Raw genomic sequence first — 16,276 nt, forward strand, 5'->3', positions numbered from 1 at the left:
ATGGCAGAGTAAGTAGAAGCTTGATTCTGGAGAGTATGCAACTTTGAGGAGTAGTAGTCGATGATGGATGTATATGGAGACCTGTAACGTGTTGTAATTGGACAACTGTGGATAAGGAATTATTGTGTATTAATGGGAACTAAGTGAATTATGGATATAATATGACTCAGAGGATTTCAAGGTGTGTGACTTGTTGGAATCAGAGTAGCGCAACGGATCAGGGAAGAATCAGATAAGTCTGAGGTAGGAATGGACGGACTATTCGCATGATCTTATATTGGGATGAAAATATCTTCCTAAGGGAAATTGTCAAAGCAGCGTTTCGTTCGTTCTAGTCTCTTAAGGATCACCATAACTCGAGAGGTGTTGTCAATGGACCAGCTTGGGAATACTTTTTGTGGATGGCATGCAGTACGACGTTCGTAGATCATCAGTTTAGCTTGCAAGTCATAAGGGTTGGACTGAGTATCAGACCGTCGAAATGCTGAAGGCTAGAGAGGACATTCAGTTGTATAAGTAAAGGTAAGCTTGGGGCAACTATCCTAAGACTTTAGGAACCAGAGGTTAAGACCGAGGAATTTGGAGATCACCCAATGACATTGTATGGACTCGAATGGAGAATAATTTGAAGTGTTATCGCAGAAGTGACGTGGTGGCAGTAATTCTCAAACGGGAAGTAATTCAAGAAGCTGAGTGGATTATTGGAGTTTTTGAAGTTTTGGAGATTCAGTGCAGAGCAGCAAAGGTCAAGGACCCTTTCCCCAGGTGTGTCAAGACGAAGTATCAGATTAGACGCGTTGCTTGAGAGTTAAGGTTTCTAATCATGTGTAGTGGGATGCAAGCGTTTTGGCAGATTATGTTTCCTCGTATGGAATGACCCTCAGACAGAGTAGTGAGATTACCTAAGGAGAAATGCGAGTAATATTCTTTCCCTTAATTGGATAGCTATGATGGGTTGGTATTCGTGGTGAACGGAAGGAATTCGAGGACGAATTCTATTTAAGGGGGGGAGAATGTAATACCCTGACTCTCTAAACCCAATAATTATCATTTAATTGGTTAAGTGATGATTAGAAGGCATATTGATATTGGATTATATTAATCTAAGAAGGATTATTAAGGAAAAGTTTCATGTGGAATGGTTAGAATCTAATGGCATAGTTAGAATATGACTACATGGCATTGTTGTAAATATGAACAAGTTGCAGGATATAATGGACCTTGACCTCTATTGCATGATCATAAGGGCATGTTTGGAGGGTTAGTGTTTCTAAGTCAGATTTTTACAACTAAAGTGGAGAGAGTTTAGAAGAGAAGCTCATGGATGTCACCTTCAAGACTCATTTTCGTACACAATGGACAGCTTCCACTAAAACAGGTATAACTCTCAACTCGTAACTCCGATCGTAACGATTCTGGTCCCATTGGAAAGCTAACGAATTTCTCTTCGATTTGCACCTATGGTTCGCGTTCATAGCTTCTGTTTCGGAGGAGAAAACTGACCTTGAAGTTGTGTCAGTGATGCTGAAAGTGGGTACAAGTGTGATTACGGGTTTGATGAGGATATAGTGGAACTTTGACTATGGTGGGAGTGCAATGGCAGCAAAGTACATGATCTCAACCTTCATTTTAGCAAGGTGAGTCCTTTAGATAGAACTTGGGTAGGATTTGGGGAAGAATGCATGTCAAGGGTTTAGATTGAGATAAACATATTGCATGCTTAAATGAATGATAAATGTGATAAATTGCTAATTGGTAATTTTATGTAATGCATGCTTGATTTAATGCTTAGATTGTGTTTTACGTATGTAATGTGTACATTAGATCACTATTGCATGTTGGAAATTCGTTCAGAATTGAATCATGATGATTGGAATTGATGTAGGACAATTGGGACTGGTTTAGAGCTCTTAAAAATGCAGAAAAATAGTTCTGGTTCAGTGTAACCGGTTACGGTTGTTGGTGTAACCGGTTACGCTGCTGAAAATGCAATTCTGGGCTGTTTTTCGTGCCCGTAACCGGTTACGGTTTTGGCGTAACCCGTTACGCTGGGTAAAAAGGGAAAAATCAGCAAACTTCATAAATTTGTAACTTTCGGCTCGGGTATCGGAATTGCGCAAACTTTATATCGTCGGAAAGCTAGCGACGTCTACTTTCTAATAAAATTGGTCCCCAAACCAGAATGTTTGGTTTAATTATATTTTATCCCCACTTAGTGAATCAATGAATTAGTATGGAACTTATGTCTTTACCAATTGATTAATAATTTTTATGTTAAGCATGGCATAGTTTATTTATTGCTTATTATGATTGTGATACCCATATTTGAAAGCGTTATGCCATTATGTTTTATACATGATAATCTATGGACCCCATCGTTTTGGTTAAACGATTGGATTGATTGCATTGTTGTGACCTTGACTTTATGTCATATTTTTGTATGCTTGAATCGAAGTGGCCGGCAGGCTAGATTGGGATATACCTCTTACTATGAAGTCAAGGTATTTTCCCGGACCGTGTAGTCCAATGGAATAACCCGTTCATGTGTATTGTTCGATATGGTGTGCATCTGAGCTACCGTTGCAGTGTGCTCGTGAGTTTCCGTACGGGGTTCTACTCACTTGGCGTTAACACACTTGCGTGCTCGGTATGGTGGGGTTATGCGGCCAAGTAGGCTAATGCATAATGAGATAACTCACCTCTAGTAAAGTCACGTAGACTAATACTAGGCTTTCGCCCGATGGGCTCAGGCGTCAAGGTGGCGGTTTGTACTCGGCGTAACTCACTAGCGTGAAGGAGGTTAACGGGATAATGACGCCAATTAGGCCAGGTCATGGTACGGCCATTTAGGCTTGTGGACTCGTTTAACCATCCTGCAGTGTGCTTGTACAAGTCCCTTGACAAATAGGCAGGAGGTTACTCATCGAGGATGCATTTATTCCATAATCCTAGCCGGGGTTGTTTACACTTCTGGATTCCCCGTATGCGGATGCGGGTTTGCATACTTGTTTGCTATACAATGTGTATTTTCTTGAGACAAGTCCAATGGTGGATAAGTCGCCTTGTTTGCTCCGTACTTGTACCGGATGTGAGGTTGAACCCCGGATCAATGGTGGATTCGGTTTTTGATGCATGTACCCTGTAGAACCGAGTGGACCCATAGGATAGGAGGACTCACTGAGATTTAGTAATCTCACCCCAATCAACTTATATTTTTCAGGTGTGGTTTAGTAGTGTCTGGTCAGTAACAGGTTTGGACTGAAGACTTGGAAGTGGTGTTGGCTCGGAGACCTCGTCAGATCTCTTTTCCGCTGTGCAGATCCATTGAAGACAAATGTTCTGTAATTCTTATTAGAATTTCATGTTGTATTGTATTATAGATCTTTCTATATCTATAGCTTTTGTATGTACTCAGTATCAATTTTAACGTTTCATGCATAATATACTAGTCAGTTATGTATGGGGTGTTACAGTTGGTATCAGAGCAGGTCGATTCTCGGCCGAGCCATGAGACATCACTAGCAATTCCTTTTCCTCCTCTCAAGTGTGCGTTGCTAGCCTGATTTTACTGATATCTCATTCAGTTGTTGAACTTGATCAACTCATCGACTGAGTGTGAGACAGTAGGATTACGGCAGAGCCGCCACGAGGACTCGTAAGCCTGTAAGGTTGTGAACCTAAATTGTTGGAGTGGGATGAGTAATGAATTGTTGGACGTTTTAAGTGGATGATATTGGAGTCGTCAAGCTTAAGGAGAGCGTTCGACACAAAGTAGTAATACCCAAACTGTCAAGGTGTGGATGGAGACAGCTTGAACCCCCAGGATTTTGATTGGACGAAGTGAAGATTTCTCTAAGTCTTGGTAATAGCAAGGGAAATCCAATAGGATTGAGTAGGAATCGTGTAAGGGAAATCCAATAGGATTGAGTAGGATTGAGTAGGAATCGTGTAAGGGAAATCCAATAATAATAATAATAGTAATAATAATAATAATAATAATAATAATAATAATAATAATAATAATAATAATAATAATAATAATAATAATAATAATAATAATAATAATAATAATAATAATAATAATAATAATAATAATAATAATAATAATAATAATAATAATAATAATAATAATAATAATAATAATAATAATAATAATAATAATAATAATAATAATAATAATAATAATAATAATAATAATAATAATAATAATAATAATAATAATAATAATAATAATAATAATAATAATAATAATAATAATAATAATAATAATAATAATAATAATAATAATAATAATAATAATAATAATAATAATAATAATAATAATAATAATAATAATAATAATAATAATAATAATAATAATAATAATAATAATAATAATAATAATAATAATAATAATAATAATAATAATAATAATAATAATAATAATAATAATAATAATAATAATAATAATAATAATAATAATAATAATAATAATAATAATAATAATAATAATAATAATAATAATAATAATAATAATAATAATAATAATAATAATAATAGTAGTAGTAGTAGTAGTGACATATCAGGCATTTAGCTTATTATTATTGTCTTGACTTTAATTTTCTTCATTTATCATAAAACCAAAGTCTTGCCCGTCACACAAGTTTGATAGACTTAAAGCCCTCACCCCACTAAGGAAAGAAAGAAACAACAAGGAAATTAGGTAGATGTGTTATTTCATTGTCTATAAATTAATATGCATCTTGTTTATCTTTATTCCACTTCACAATTCTGTTAACTACTATATCTCTTTTATTAAAACATCCACAAATATTTTAAACTGAGTTGAGTTAAATACAATGCCTCGTTCTGTGTTCCATTTTCTCTTTTGCTTGGTGACAATTCTATGGATCAGTTTATTATGTGGTGAAAGTTTTCGTATGAGTAAGTGTGTGGAGATAGAGAGGCGGGCCCTCCTCAAGTTTAAAAATGCTTACATTCATGGATTGGACAACCCTTTTGCCTCATGGAATGATGAAGATTGTTGCCAATGGGAAGGAATTTTATGTAATAATTTAACTGGCCATGTAACCGGTTTGGAAATAGGTTACGCACAGGGAATTGGAGGTAAGTTAGATTCTTCAATATGTGAACTTCAACATCTAACTTCTTTAAGTCTCTATGATAATCAGTTAGAAGGAAATATTCCAGAGTGCATTGGTTCACTTGCTCAGCTGATAGAGTTGAATCTTGCTTTTAACAAATTAGTTATGATTCCTCCTAGTCTGGGGAATCTTACCAATTTGCAAACTCTTTATCTTGCATATAATTATGATATGAGTGTAAATAGTCTTGAATGGCTTTCTCATCTCTCTAATTTGAGATTCCTTGATTTATCATTGGTGAATCTCACTTTAGTTGTTGATTGGTTGTCCTCAATAAGCAAAATCCCTTCTCTAACTACACTTCATTTAAGTTGTTGTATGCTCAAAAATGTCGCTCATAAATCTATTCCCCATTTGAATTCCTCCGTTTCTCTTAAATACCTTGATCTTAGGGGAAATAATTTAAATTCTTCTATTCTGCCATGGGTTATTAATGTTAGCAAAGTTCTTGAATATCTTATCCTTTCACATAACTCTATGCAGCAAAGTATTCCATATGAGTTTGGAAACATGATGTTTCTTCAATATCTTGATCTCTCATATAATGAACTCCAAGGCAGTATACCAGAGTCCTTTAGGAATACATGTCAATTGAAAACTCTGAACTTAAATTCCAACAAATTGTCTGGCCAACTCGGTGACAACATACAACAATTATGTTGTGCAAATAATAGTTTAGAGTATTTGGATTTAAGTGACAACTCATTCAAAAGTGGGCCACTTCCTAATCTTTCATGCTTTTCATCCTTGGTGACATTATATCTTCAACATACCAATCTTGTCGGTATGCTACCAAAATCACTTTTCCTTTTGTCCTCTCTTCAAATTTTAGATCTTTCTCATAACCATTTGAGTGGTGTGGATATCATTGATGATGCAAATCTATCGGCCATAAGGACGCTAGATTTGAGTTTTAACCAATTGAGTGGACCATTTCCCCACATAATCTGTCAACTTTCTAGTCTTGATGCATTGTTTATCTCTTCAAATAAGTTAAACGATATCATTAATAAAACACATCTATCAAACTTATCTGAGTTGGAAATTTTGGATGTGTCTCAAAACTCACTTTCATTTAACTTGAGTTCAGACTGGATACCGCCTTTCAAACTTACAGATCTATATGCATCATCATGCCAGCTGGGTCCTGAGTTTCCAGTATGGCTTAAACATCAAACAAAACTTTCTTATCTAGACATCTCTAATACTGGTATTTCAGATTCATTTCCTAAATGGTTTTGGAATCTATCTTCGACATTGCAAAATTTGAATGTTTCACATAACAAACTTAATGGACCTTTGCCAAAATCATTTCCAAATACCTATGACAGTTCTATTGTGTGGGATTTCAGTTTCAACCATTTGAATGGTCCATTGCCTCCTTTTCCAGAACTAAGTGCCTTATTTCTCTCGAATAATATGTTTACAGGGTCTCTATCTTCTTTTTGTACATCCTTATCTCACAGTTTAATGTATTTAGACTTGTCTAGTAGTTTGCTAGCAGGAAAACTTACAGACTGTTGGGACAAGTTTCAATCTTTAAAAGTTTTAATTCTGGAAAAGAACAATTTATCAGGAAAAGTGCCTGGCACAATTGGTGCCTTACGACAAATTGAATCGCTCCATTTAAATAATAACAACTTCTCTGGTGAAATTCCATCTTTGATCCTTTGTCACAACTTGAAATTAATTGATGTTGGCGATAACAATCTTCAAGGACCATTACCTATGTGGATAGGCCATCATCTTCCCAAGTTGATTGTTCTACGTTTGCGGGGAAATAAGTTTCAAGGAAACATTCCTACAAATATGTGCAATCTATCATTTCTTCAAGTATTGGATCTCTCTATTAACAATATCACAGGGGAAATACCACAATGCTTTAGTGACATAATTGCTTTTACAAATTTGAGTTTTCCAAGAACAAGCTTTTACTATTCATGGGTATCAATTTCCTATTTGGGAGGTGAAGTAGACTATGAATTGGCCTCCTTCAATGACAAGGCAGTACTATCATTGAAAGGATCAAATAGAGAATATGATAAAACCCTTGAACTAGTGACATCCATTGATCTTTCTTGCAATCACTTGACAGGAGAGATACCTCAAAGTATAACAAAACTAGTGGCATTATTTGGCTTAAACCTTTCAAGAAATAATCTCACAGGATTCATTCCCAACAATTTTGGTGATATGGAAAGTTTGGAATCACTTGACCTATCAAAAAACCATCTTTCTGGTAGAATTCCTTCAAGCTTTTCAAATCTGACATTTCTTGGTTACATGAACTTATCTTTCAACAACTTAGAAGGGAGAATTCCACTTGGTACTCAGTTACAATCTTTTGATCCTTCTTCATATATGGGGAATAATGGACTTTGTGGCCCACCGCTCATAAATCACTGTCCAGAACATGTGATTTCTTCAACTGGAAGCCATGAAAAACATGTCAAGAATGAAGATGAAGATAAGGTCATAACTTTTGGATTTTATGTTAGCTTGGGACTTGGTTTCATATTTGGATTTTGGGGAGTTTGTGGAAGTCTAGTGATAAAAACATCGTGGAGAAATGCCTATTTCAAATTCTTCAAGAAGATCAATGATTGGATTCAACTTAAAGTAGTTGTATTTCTAATCAATATGAAAAAGAGATTCCAAGATGAAGACTAACCGGTAAGTTTCTTGTAATATATACCTTCTATTTTTTTTATAATATTGCACGCCTAGTATTAGTTGACTTATGTCATTCTTTATCAATACTTATAGGTAAAGCTTCCCTTGAGAGAGTGATATGTTTCATATGGAACGTGGATGTTGAATTCCAGAGTTGTTCTTTAGGTACTCCTGTACCACTGTTTTGTTTCTCGTCGTCATGAATTTTCTAATTAATGTATTATAGAGTGAAGGAAGTCAACATTTGTGTGTCTATTGTTTAAATCTTCATGTATTATGGAAAGGTATTATGCAGTTCAATTACTTCTTTTTATCATATTATGTTACATTTAATAATATTTTATTTGTTTAAAACGCAATAGATTTTGAATAGAGATTTTAATATTTCATCTATCACAAATTTTTATATAGTTTTACAAGTTATTAAACTAGTTGTTAAGTTTGTTTATAGAATTTGAAAAATCTTTATTACTGTACAAGTTATCTCATACAAAATTTGATAAAAAACTTATCCAAGTTAACCCAAAAAAAAAATACTTTTACCCGCATATTAGCCGCCGGTAAATTTTTGAAAATCTTATATATACAAATTTTCCAATATACAATTTTATTAAAATAAAAACTTAAATTTATTCACGAATAAGCCGCGACAAAAAATTTCGAAAATCTTTTTTACAAATTTTCCACTAAAGAATTTTGAAAACTTAATTATTTGATAGACAATTTTATGCATAAAAACTTAAATTTATCAAGAAAATCTTTTTCAAAAACTCAATTTAAAAAGAATAAATTTGACATTTTTTTTAATAATGGATAGACGTGAAGATATAATTGTAAGGGTATCAGGCAAAATCTTACATATATAAATTTTGAGGTCTCATGGTCCAATCCTGTTGCATCGACTAAAATATCATGCATATGTCTCTACCCACAATCAGAAGTTTGTGAAATTATTTTGAGGTCTCATGGTTCAATCTTTAGAAGTTCTAATTTTGGAAAAGAACAATTTATCAGGAAAAGTGCCTAGCTCAATTGGTACTTTAGGACAAATTGAATCGCTCCATTTAAATAATAACAACTTTTCTGGTGAAATTCCATCTTTGATCCTTTGTCACAAGTTGAAATTAATTGATGTTGGTGATAACAATCTTCAAGGAACATTACCAATGTGGATAGGCCATCATCTTCATCAGTTGATTGTTATACGTTTGCGGGCAAATAAGTTCCAAGGAAACATTCCTACAAATATGTGCAATCTTTCATTTCTTCAAGTGTTGGATCTCTCATTTAACAACATCACAGGGGAAATACCACAATGCTTTAGTAACATAATTGCTTTTTCAAATTTGAAGTTTCCAAGAACAAGCTTTCATTATTTATCTTCATCAATTTCCTATACAGGAAGTGGAGAGTATGAATTTGCCTCCTTCAATGACAAGGCAGTACTATCACTGAAAGGATCAAATAGAGAATATGATAAAATATCATATATATGTCTTTACTCACAATCAGAAATTTGTGAAATTATTTTCTCAACTAATTAGACTAAGATCTTGTTTTTTGGATTTTTTAGAATTCCTGTATAAGTATCACATATATTATTAAAATTGATATTGAATATTATGTAATATATGTTCATAAAAAGAAAATGGACCCGAAGATCTATTCTTTAGACGTTTAAAATTAATTATATGGTTGATACTTATGAGATCATCAATTCTTAATTATATATTTGAAACACCCAAAATATGACATTAAGATATTTATACACATTAAGCCAACAAGATAATCTTAGTCCTCCCTAATTTATGCTAATATTTCTCATCTAAGTGAACATTTGGATGTGTTGTGTATATTCCAATTGCTCCAATATAATACATTAAGATGAGTCATGAATGAATATTGGAAAAATATAATTAATATGAATCTCAATTTTGAGGATATAATTTGAGAAAATAATCAAATACTTGATTGCGGCCCAGTGGGATGATTATCACTTGATAAATTAATTTTCCCAATATTAGGGGGAGGCAATAAGCAGCTGAAATCATGAACAAGAAGTTCAAATGAACAATTTAAAATAAATTGTTATCTTGATTCTCGTACAAATCAATATGAACCAAAAGTTTAAAATATTATTCATTTGCCAAGTTTATGAAATAAATTATCAGCTGATAATACTTCACTCAAAGTGAATTCTCCTATTGTATAATATAATATTGCAAATTAGTTGTTGCTGCGTGTCGCGGGGAAAAATCGTTGTCCTTTTTTCGGGATGAGACACCTGATGCCTTCTTTGGGCTCGAGTGCTCAAAAAATGATTTTTCTTTTGTTCCGACCAAACTTTTTATTATTTCCAAAGTAGGAAAAGGAAAAAAGCTGCAATAACCTAAAAAGTGGGGGGAGAGATCTTTGGGTAAGAGGGTTGGTTATACGAAGGGAAGGTATTAGCACCCAACGTATCTATAGTACTCTATAGGTTTCTTTGCTATATTCTTCATTCCATGTTATTGAGAGGTTCTTGTGAAATAGGTGGGACCTAAGGTGTTTGTTTGATTATGCTCGCAAAGATCGTCGCGATCCTCTGCATACATATCCCTTAGAGGGAATCAGAGCATCTGTAGCTCGGGGTCTACGGGTGCTAAGGTTTGAATGGTTTTTTTTGTTTTGTTTTGCTCGCCAAGGATACGACCTTGTGCCTACGTATTCTCAAAGGGATGTTGAGAAAGTCAGAGCAATCGTAGTTCCCACTTATGCTAGTGGAAGCAAAGGAAAATAGACAAATGTCATCTAAATGCTCGATGTATCTAATCTATATCATCACATACATCTGTTTGCTTTTTGTTTGAAAATCTTTTCATTATAAGCCCTGGGCTGTGCCACTTATGGCGCTTAGAATGATAAAGATGTTTTTTGTTGTTTAACCAGCCTTGTGGCAAAAACTTTCAATGAAGTCAGCCTTGTGACAAAAAGTTTTGATTAATCAGCCAGCCTTGTGGCAAAAGTTTCAATGAAGTCAGCCTTGTGACAAAAACTTTGATTAATCAGCCAGTACGGTGGCAAAACGGTTTGATTGATTAGCCAGCCTTGTGGCAAAAAGAAGTTTGATTGATTAGCCAGCCTTGTGGCAAAAAAAGTTTGATTGATTGATTGTTTGTGATGATATATAAGAGATACTCCTAGCATAGAGATGAAAAATGTCTAATCTCCTAGGGTATTTGTTTTGGATATTGGGGGATGCTTATAAGAAGCCCGTGGGTCCTTGTACGAAGCCCAAGAGGAGGCTATCCGAGGGTCCTTGCATTTTAAGCCCAAGAGGAGGCTATGGGAGGGACAATCCAGGGTCCTTGCATTGTAAGCCCAAGAGGAGGCTATGGGAGGGTCACTCGTTTGTACAAAGCCCAAGGGGAGGCATGGTATAGTTGGTTTGAGCTCTTAGAGCGATTTCACCGGGAAACCATACTCTATGTCCTAACCTAAACTAGGGAGATTCTTTGCACGAAGCCCAATAGGAGGCTATGGGGAACCTAGTGTTGTACTAAGTTGATCAAGTATATATAACACAAACACAAATATGAACAAGTACGAACAAACATGAACAAGTACATGAACAAATATGAACAGTTATATGAACAGTTATATATGACAAAGTGTGTGTATATAATGGAGTTTATGAAGGAAATATACCTGTAAGCATGATCCATTTGTATACACGGGGGCTCGGGACTCATACTCGGGGAGAGGCCCTTTTGAGTTTATTCAAAGCTATGTAAACAGGTATTCACAAAGGGGCTTGGGACTTATACCTACATGGAGGCCCATGGTATTTTTGGGAAGATTTAAAGAAAACCTTCATTTTTGATTTGTTATTCAAAGTTAAAAACAAACTGATCAAGGTATGTACAAAAAGGTGTACAATGAAATACCTAATTTCATGTACAGGAATGGGACTTATACCTATGTGGAGGCCCATGTTTTATTTTATAAAACATGGTTGATTGTTTTGAAAAAAAGATGTGAGATTTGTCGTTTGAAAAACTGTTTGAAAGTTTGTTTTGAAAGAGTTTTCTGTACAAAGAAAAACTGTAAAAAGAAAGAGGAAAGGGACTTATACTCTCTAATATTCGAGAGGCCCCACATCGCTTTGAAAATCAATTGATCAATTAAAAAGATTTAATCAATAGTTTTCTTTGAAAATCAAAAAGAAATGGTTTATCGTTTTTGAAAAGAATCGCGATCGCTTGTTTTAAAACGATTTGAATTATGAAAGAAGTTAATTTAATCAAGATAAGCAAAAGATTATACTTAATTAACACTTAGATGATTAGGGTTTGATCAAAAAATATTTACAAGTGATTAAGTTTGAAAATCAAATGAAAAATAATATTTAAAAGTATTAAAAATACTTAAAAAACAAGTCATTTTAAACCTATTTAAAAATGTATCAAATAAATATTTTTTGATGATTTTTTTTTATATTCTTAAAATATATATATTAAATGAAGAGTGAGCAAAAAATGAAGTGAAAATAGTGAATTTTGATTGGTTAAATTAATTGATGAAGTTTGTTAAAAAATGAAAGAAAAATAGTTGCAAAAAAAATGATTTTGGTCCCTAGGGGTGTTGAACCCACGCCCTCTCTCTTACCAACCAAAACATGGACCAACTGAGCTGCGCGTGCAGCTTGTTTATGATACGCGTTCAATACATTATATTTTAAAACAATTATTTGAATTCTTTAAACCAAAAAACGCGCCAAGAACACAACCCTAACTGATTTTTGAAAATCATCAAATCTGTGTTGTTTTGATCAAGTAAAGGGTCTATTCCGCTCGGTTTTTCACAAGGATCATGATAGTGGCCTTTGATTTCATTTATTTTCACTCTAAAGTCATCAATTTTCTGGAAATCGTGAAGAACCCTAATTCTGAGATTGATCATGAAATTGTGTATGTGCAAGATAAATAGCAATTGATTGAGGGTTAATGATCCTCGTGTGTGCAGAAATGAGATGGTATGTTCATATTTCATTCATGATGCATGATTCATAGAGTTTGAAGTTCAAGTAGCTTACCTTCAAAAACGGCAAAAGTGAGAATCGAATTCTGCAAATGAGGAGTTCCAGTTGTTGTTTCTTGATCTGGACAGCATCAATGGACCTTATGGAACATGTTTGAATGCTTGGAACAGTTTGAATTCACTTGAGCAAGGTCATGGAACCCGATCTGCAGAAGCTTCAAGCATGGATCGAGCTTGATGATTATGAGGTTACAGGTTGATGGTGAGTGTTTGGAGAGTTCATATGAAGTATATGGATGGTGTTTGAAGTGTTAGTTTGGACAGAAGTAGCCTGGAATTGATTTTGGCATGATAAGGTTCAATATATGCAAATATGGAAATGAGGTAGTGATTTTGAGATTTGAGGTGTTTTGTGGTGTATGAGTGATTCAAACACATCCCATATGATGTTTATGGTTTGCTAGAATCATCACTTTGGTCAGAACTTGCAAGGTTTAGAGGTTGAGTTTTCTACCTCTTTGAAAACTATGAAACTTGTAATTCAAGAAAGAAAGAGAAAACCTATGCTTTTGAGGTTTTGGTGTCATTTGCAATGAAGTAATGACCTCTATTTATAGGCCAAACTTTCTGAACTCAGAGCTTTGCAACTTGCTTCTTCTTTGGTGATTTGGCACTTAAAGGATAGAAAGGAATCTTACCATTAAATGCATATGGTTAAAGTTACTAAACCATGGTTAAAATTGGCTATGCTTCTTATCTCTTTCCCATCTGTCTCAAATCAGAAAATATCTTCCAATTATTGCCTCTATGTATCATTACTTGGACCATTTGGCAATTTGGTTCATAACTTAGTGAAAATGGCATGAAATTTCAAGTGAAAAGTTCACTAATGTCAAAATTCAAAACCATGGCTACACTCCATATTTTTTCATGCTCTTGGACATTTTGGAAAGCTCATGTTGCATACTTCAAAACCCTAGTTGAAAGTTTCTTCAAGACCTTTAAGGAAGTGGGTGAAAAAGATCCATGAACTTTGAAGAAAATGAGATTTTAAGTGAAGTTTTCAAAAAGTACCAACTTTGAAGCTCCATATCTCTTAAATGGTTGATCTTATGGAAAAAAATTATATGTGTCAAAGTTGTTTATTGGATCAAAATCTACAACTTTCATGTTGGAAGTTTTTTTCAGTTTGTAGGTGAAAGTTTGAGAAATTCTCTTCCAAAGTTTGGAAAAAACCATGAAAAACACTTAGAAATTTTTCTAAGTATGAAAAGTCAAACTTTTGACTTTTTGATTCTTGATTGATTTTCTTGATTTTTCTTGATCAAATGACTTCTCATATCATATATTGATGATTTAAAACTTCAAAAGTCATGGTTGACCAAAATTCCCCAAAAGTCAATGGTGATCTTGTACAGTTGACTTTTTCAGACGAATCGCGTTTCTGGAGTTTTCAAATGAAATAGGCTATCCTCACCAAATGAATGGTATGAATGGATCATATTGAAGCATTAGAGGATATTGAGTCATGGTTTGAGTTGTGGCACCATGTCCTGATTAAAAAGTCAGTTGTTCAATGAATTAGGTCAAAACCCTAATTGTCGACCTAATGAAATTGATGACTGTGGATCTTGAATTGAAATGTAATTTCCATTGGATATTGTCATAGGGATTATTTGAGGATGATTGAAACCTTTGATTGACTTCCTGGGGATTTTTAGGGTTTCCCAAATGTGATCCCTGATTTCAGTCCCTGATAGTTCAAAACCCTAATCTGATGATTTGAAATTTCACTGTTGATCAATCCTCGTGTAGGAGATGTCTTGAGCCAATGGATTAGGTCAAAATGATGCACTTGGGGTCTTGAGGTCATGTCTCAAGTCATTAGGTCAAATCCTGAGCAAAAGTCAGGAGTATACTATCTTCAGTCAAAACCCTAATCTGGTTGATTCAGAGCCTTTGAGCTTGTTGAAATGAATCTCTGAGAACCAAATGTTGATTGTTGATGAAGATGATTCCTTTGAGATGAAGGGAAGACGAAACCCTAATTGATATTTGTACTGATGAGTGATTTCTTGATTAATCCCTGCTGAGTCACAAGTAGCAAACACAAGCTATGCAATTTGTTAGAGATGCAAATGATGCATATGCAATGATATGAGGTGGTATCTTAGGTCAAAAATTGGGGTATGACAGATGCCCCTATTTAAGTTTCTTCAACCTGAGACATGAAGATTGGAAATCTTCGTTTTGATAGGGTGGAAGAGACTTAAATATCAGAAGACGCGAATTTTGGACCTAAGATACCAAAATTGCGAATGATGCAAGGATATCTTTACCGAGGGATATCAAGAACTGACTCCACTGGGGACAAGAGATCGGGAAGGATGTCTCAATCCGTTTTAGGAAGAGAGTCCGTTTTTTTCTTTTGCGGGAAAGCAAGTGTATGCTTCACCGGGGAATGATAGCTTTGTAAGAAAAGCTTACCTCTCGACATTACCGACTATCTGCATGGGGATAGACTTGTTTAATAATGCGAAGGTGAAAGGTATGAAACCGTATTACCGACTATCAGCATGGTGATAGACTTGACAAGGTAAAAAGAGTTTCAAAGGTTCGGTTAATATTACCGACTATCAGCCTTGTGATAGACATGTTAAATAATATAACCAGAACGAAAGGTTACCGACTACCAGCCTCGTGATAGCGGTTTTGAAGACATGATCAATTATCAGCTGAATGATAAAATGATCCTGGAGACTTTGTTAGGGAAATTACTGGTTATTCAGCCTTGTGAACAGTAATAAGGCCCTGATTGTCAAATGGTCTTCATGATTGATTTCCTAGAGAGGAAAATCTTTTGAAAGAAACATAAACTGCTCAGATGATGAGGCTATTGTTTATGGTCTGTTTTTTCACGACTCTTTTTGAGGAATCGGAATTTGAATATCTGGTAAAGACAGGGTTCTAACCAAGATTGAATTGGAAAGAAACAGTCAAACAAGACTTTGTACCCATGAGGAATGAACTCAACTGGGGATTTTCTCCTTTGTTTTGAGAGGAGAAACTAAAGCAACCTTCTTCCACGAGAAATGATCTCAGTGGGGAACTGGAAAAAGAAAATATTCTTTATGCTTATGGGTGACAGTCTATTGGAGAGATGACACGCCCATATCTGCTTCTTTTCTTTTTTCTCTTTTTTTTTTTTTTTTTGGGATATATATATCCCGAACAAGTGAATATTGAAGCAAACATTGAAAAAATGCAAGAATGCATAAATGATGCAAATATGTATGAATGATGAATGTCATGAATGTCGCATGCATGCTAACAATACTGACAGACAAAGAAGTATATACTGGAGAAGGACCAACGTCGCAACCTAACAAGATACTTGGCAAATGCTCTTCAACACGGTGTAGATAACACAGGTGATGAAT

At 34.5% G+C, this 16,276-nt stretch overlaps 1 protein-coding gene across 1 annotated transcript; it reads left to right on the plus strand.

The window, feature by feature from the left end:
- Window positions 1-4,763: 4,763 nt before the first annotated feature.
- On the plus strand, window positions 4,764-8,659 carry LOC131642506 (receptor-like protein EIX1). Its single transcript, XM_058912747.1, has 2 exons — window positions 4,764-7,817; window positions 7,911-8,659. The coding sequence occupies exon 1, from the start codon at window positions 4,839-4,841 to the stop codon at window positions 7,812-7,814; it is 2,976 nt and encodes a 991-aa protein (XP_058768730.1). The 5' UTR covers window positions 4,764-4,838; the 3' UTR covers window positions 7,815-7,817; window positions 7,911-8,659.
- The last annotated feature ends 7,617 nt before the right edge of the window (window positions 8,660-16,276 follow it).

Source organism: Vicia villosa, unplaced genomic scaffold (assembly GCF_029867415.1).
Source record: "Vicia villosa cultivar HV-30 ecotype Madison, WI unplaced genomic scaffold, Vvil1.0 ctg.005150F_1_1, whole genome shotgun sequence".
Classification (NCBI taxonomy): domain Eukaryota; kingdom Viridiplantae; phylum Streptophyta; class Magnoliopsida; order Fabales; family Fabaceae; genus Vicia; species Vicia villosa.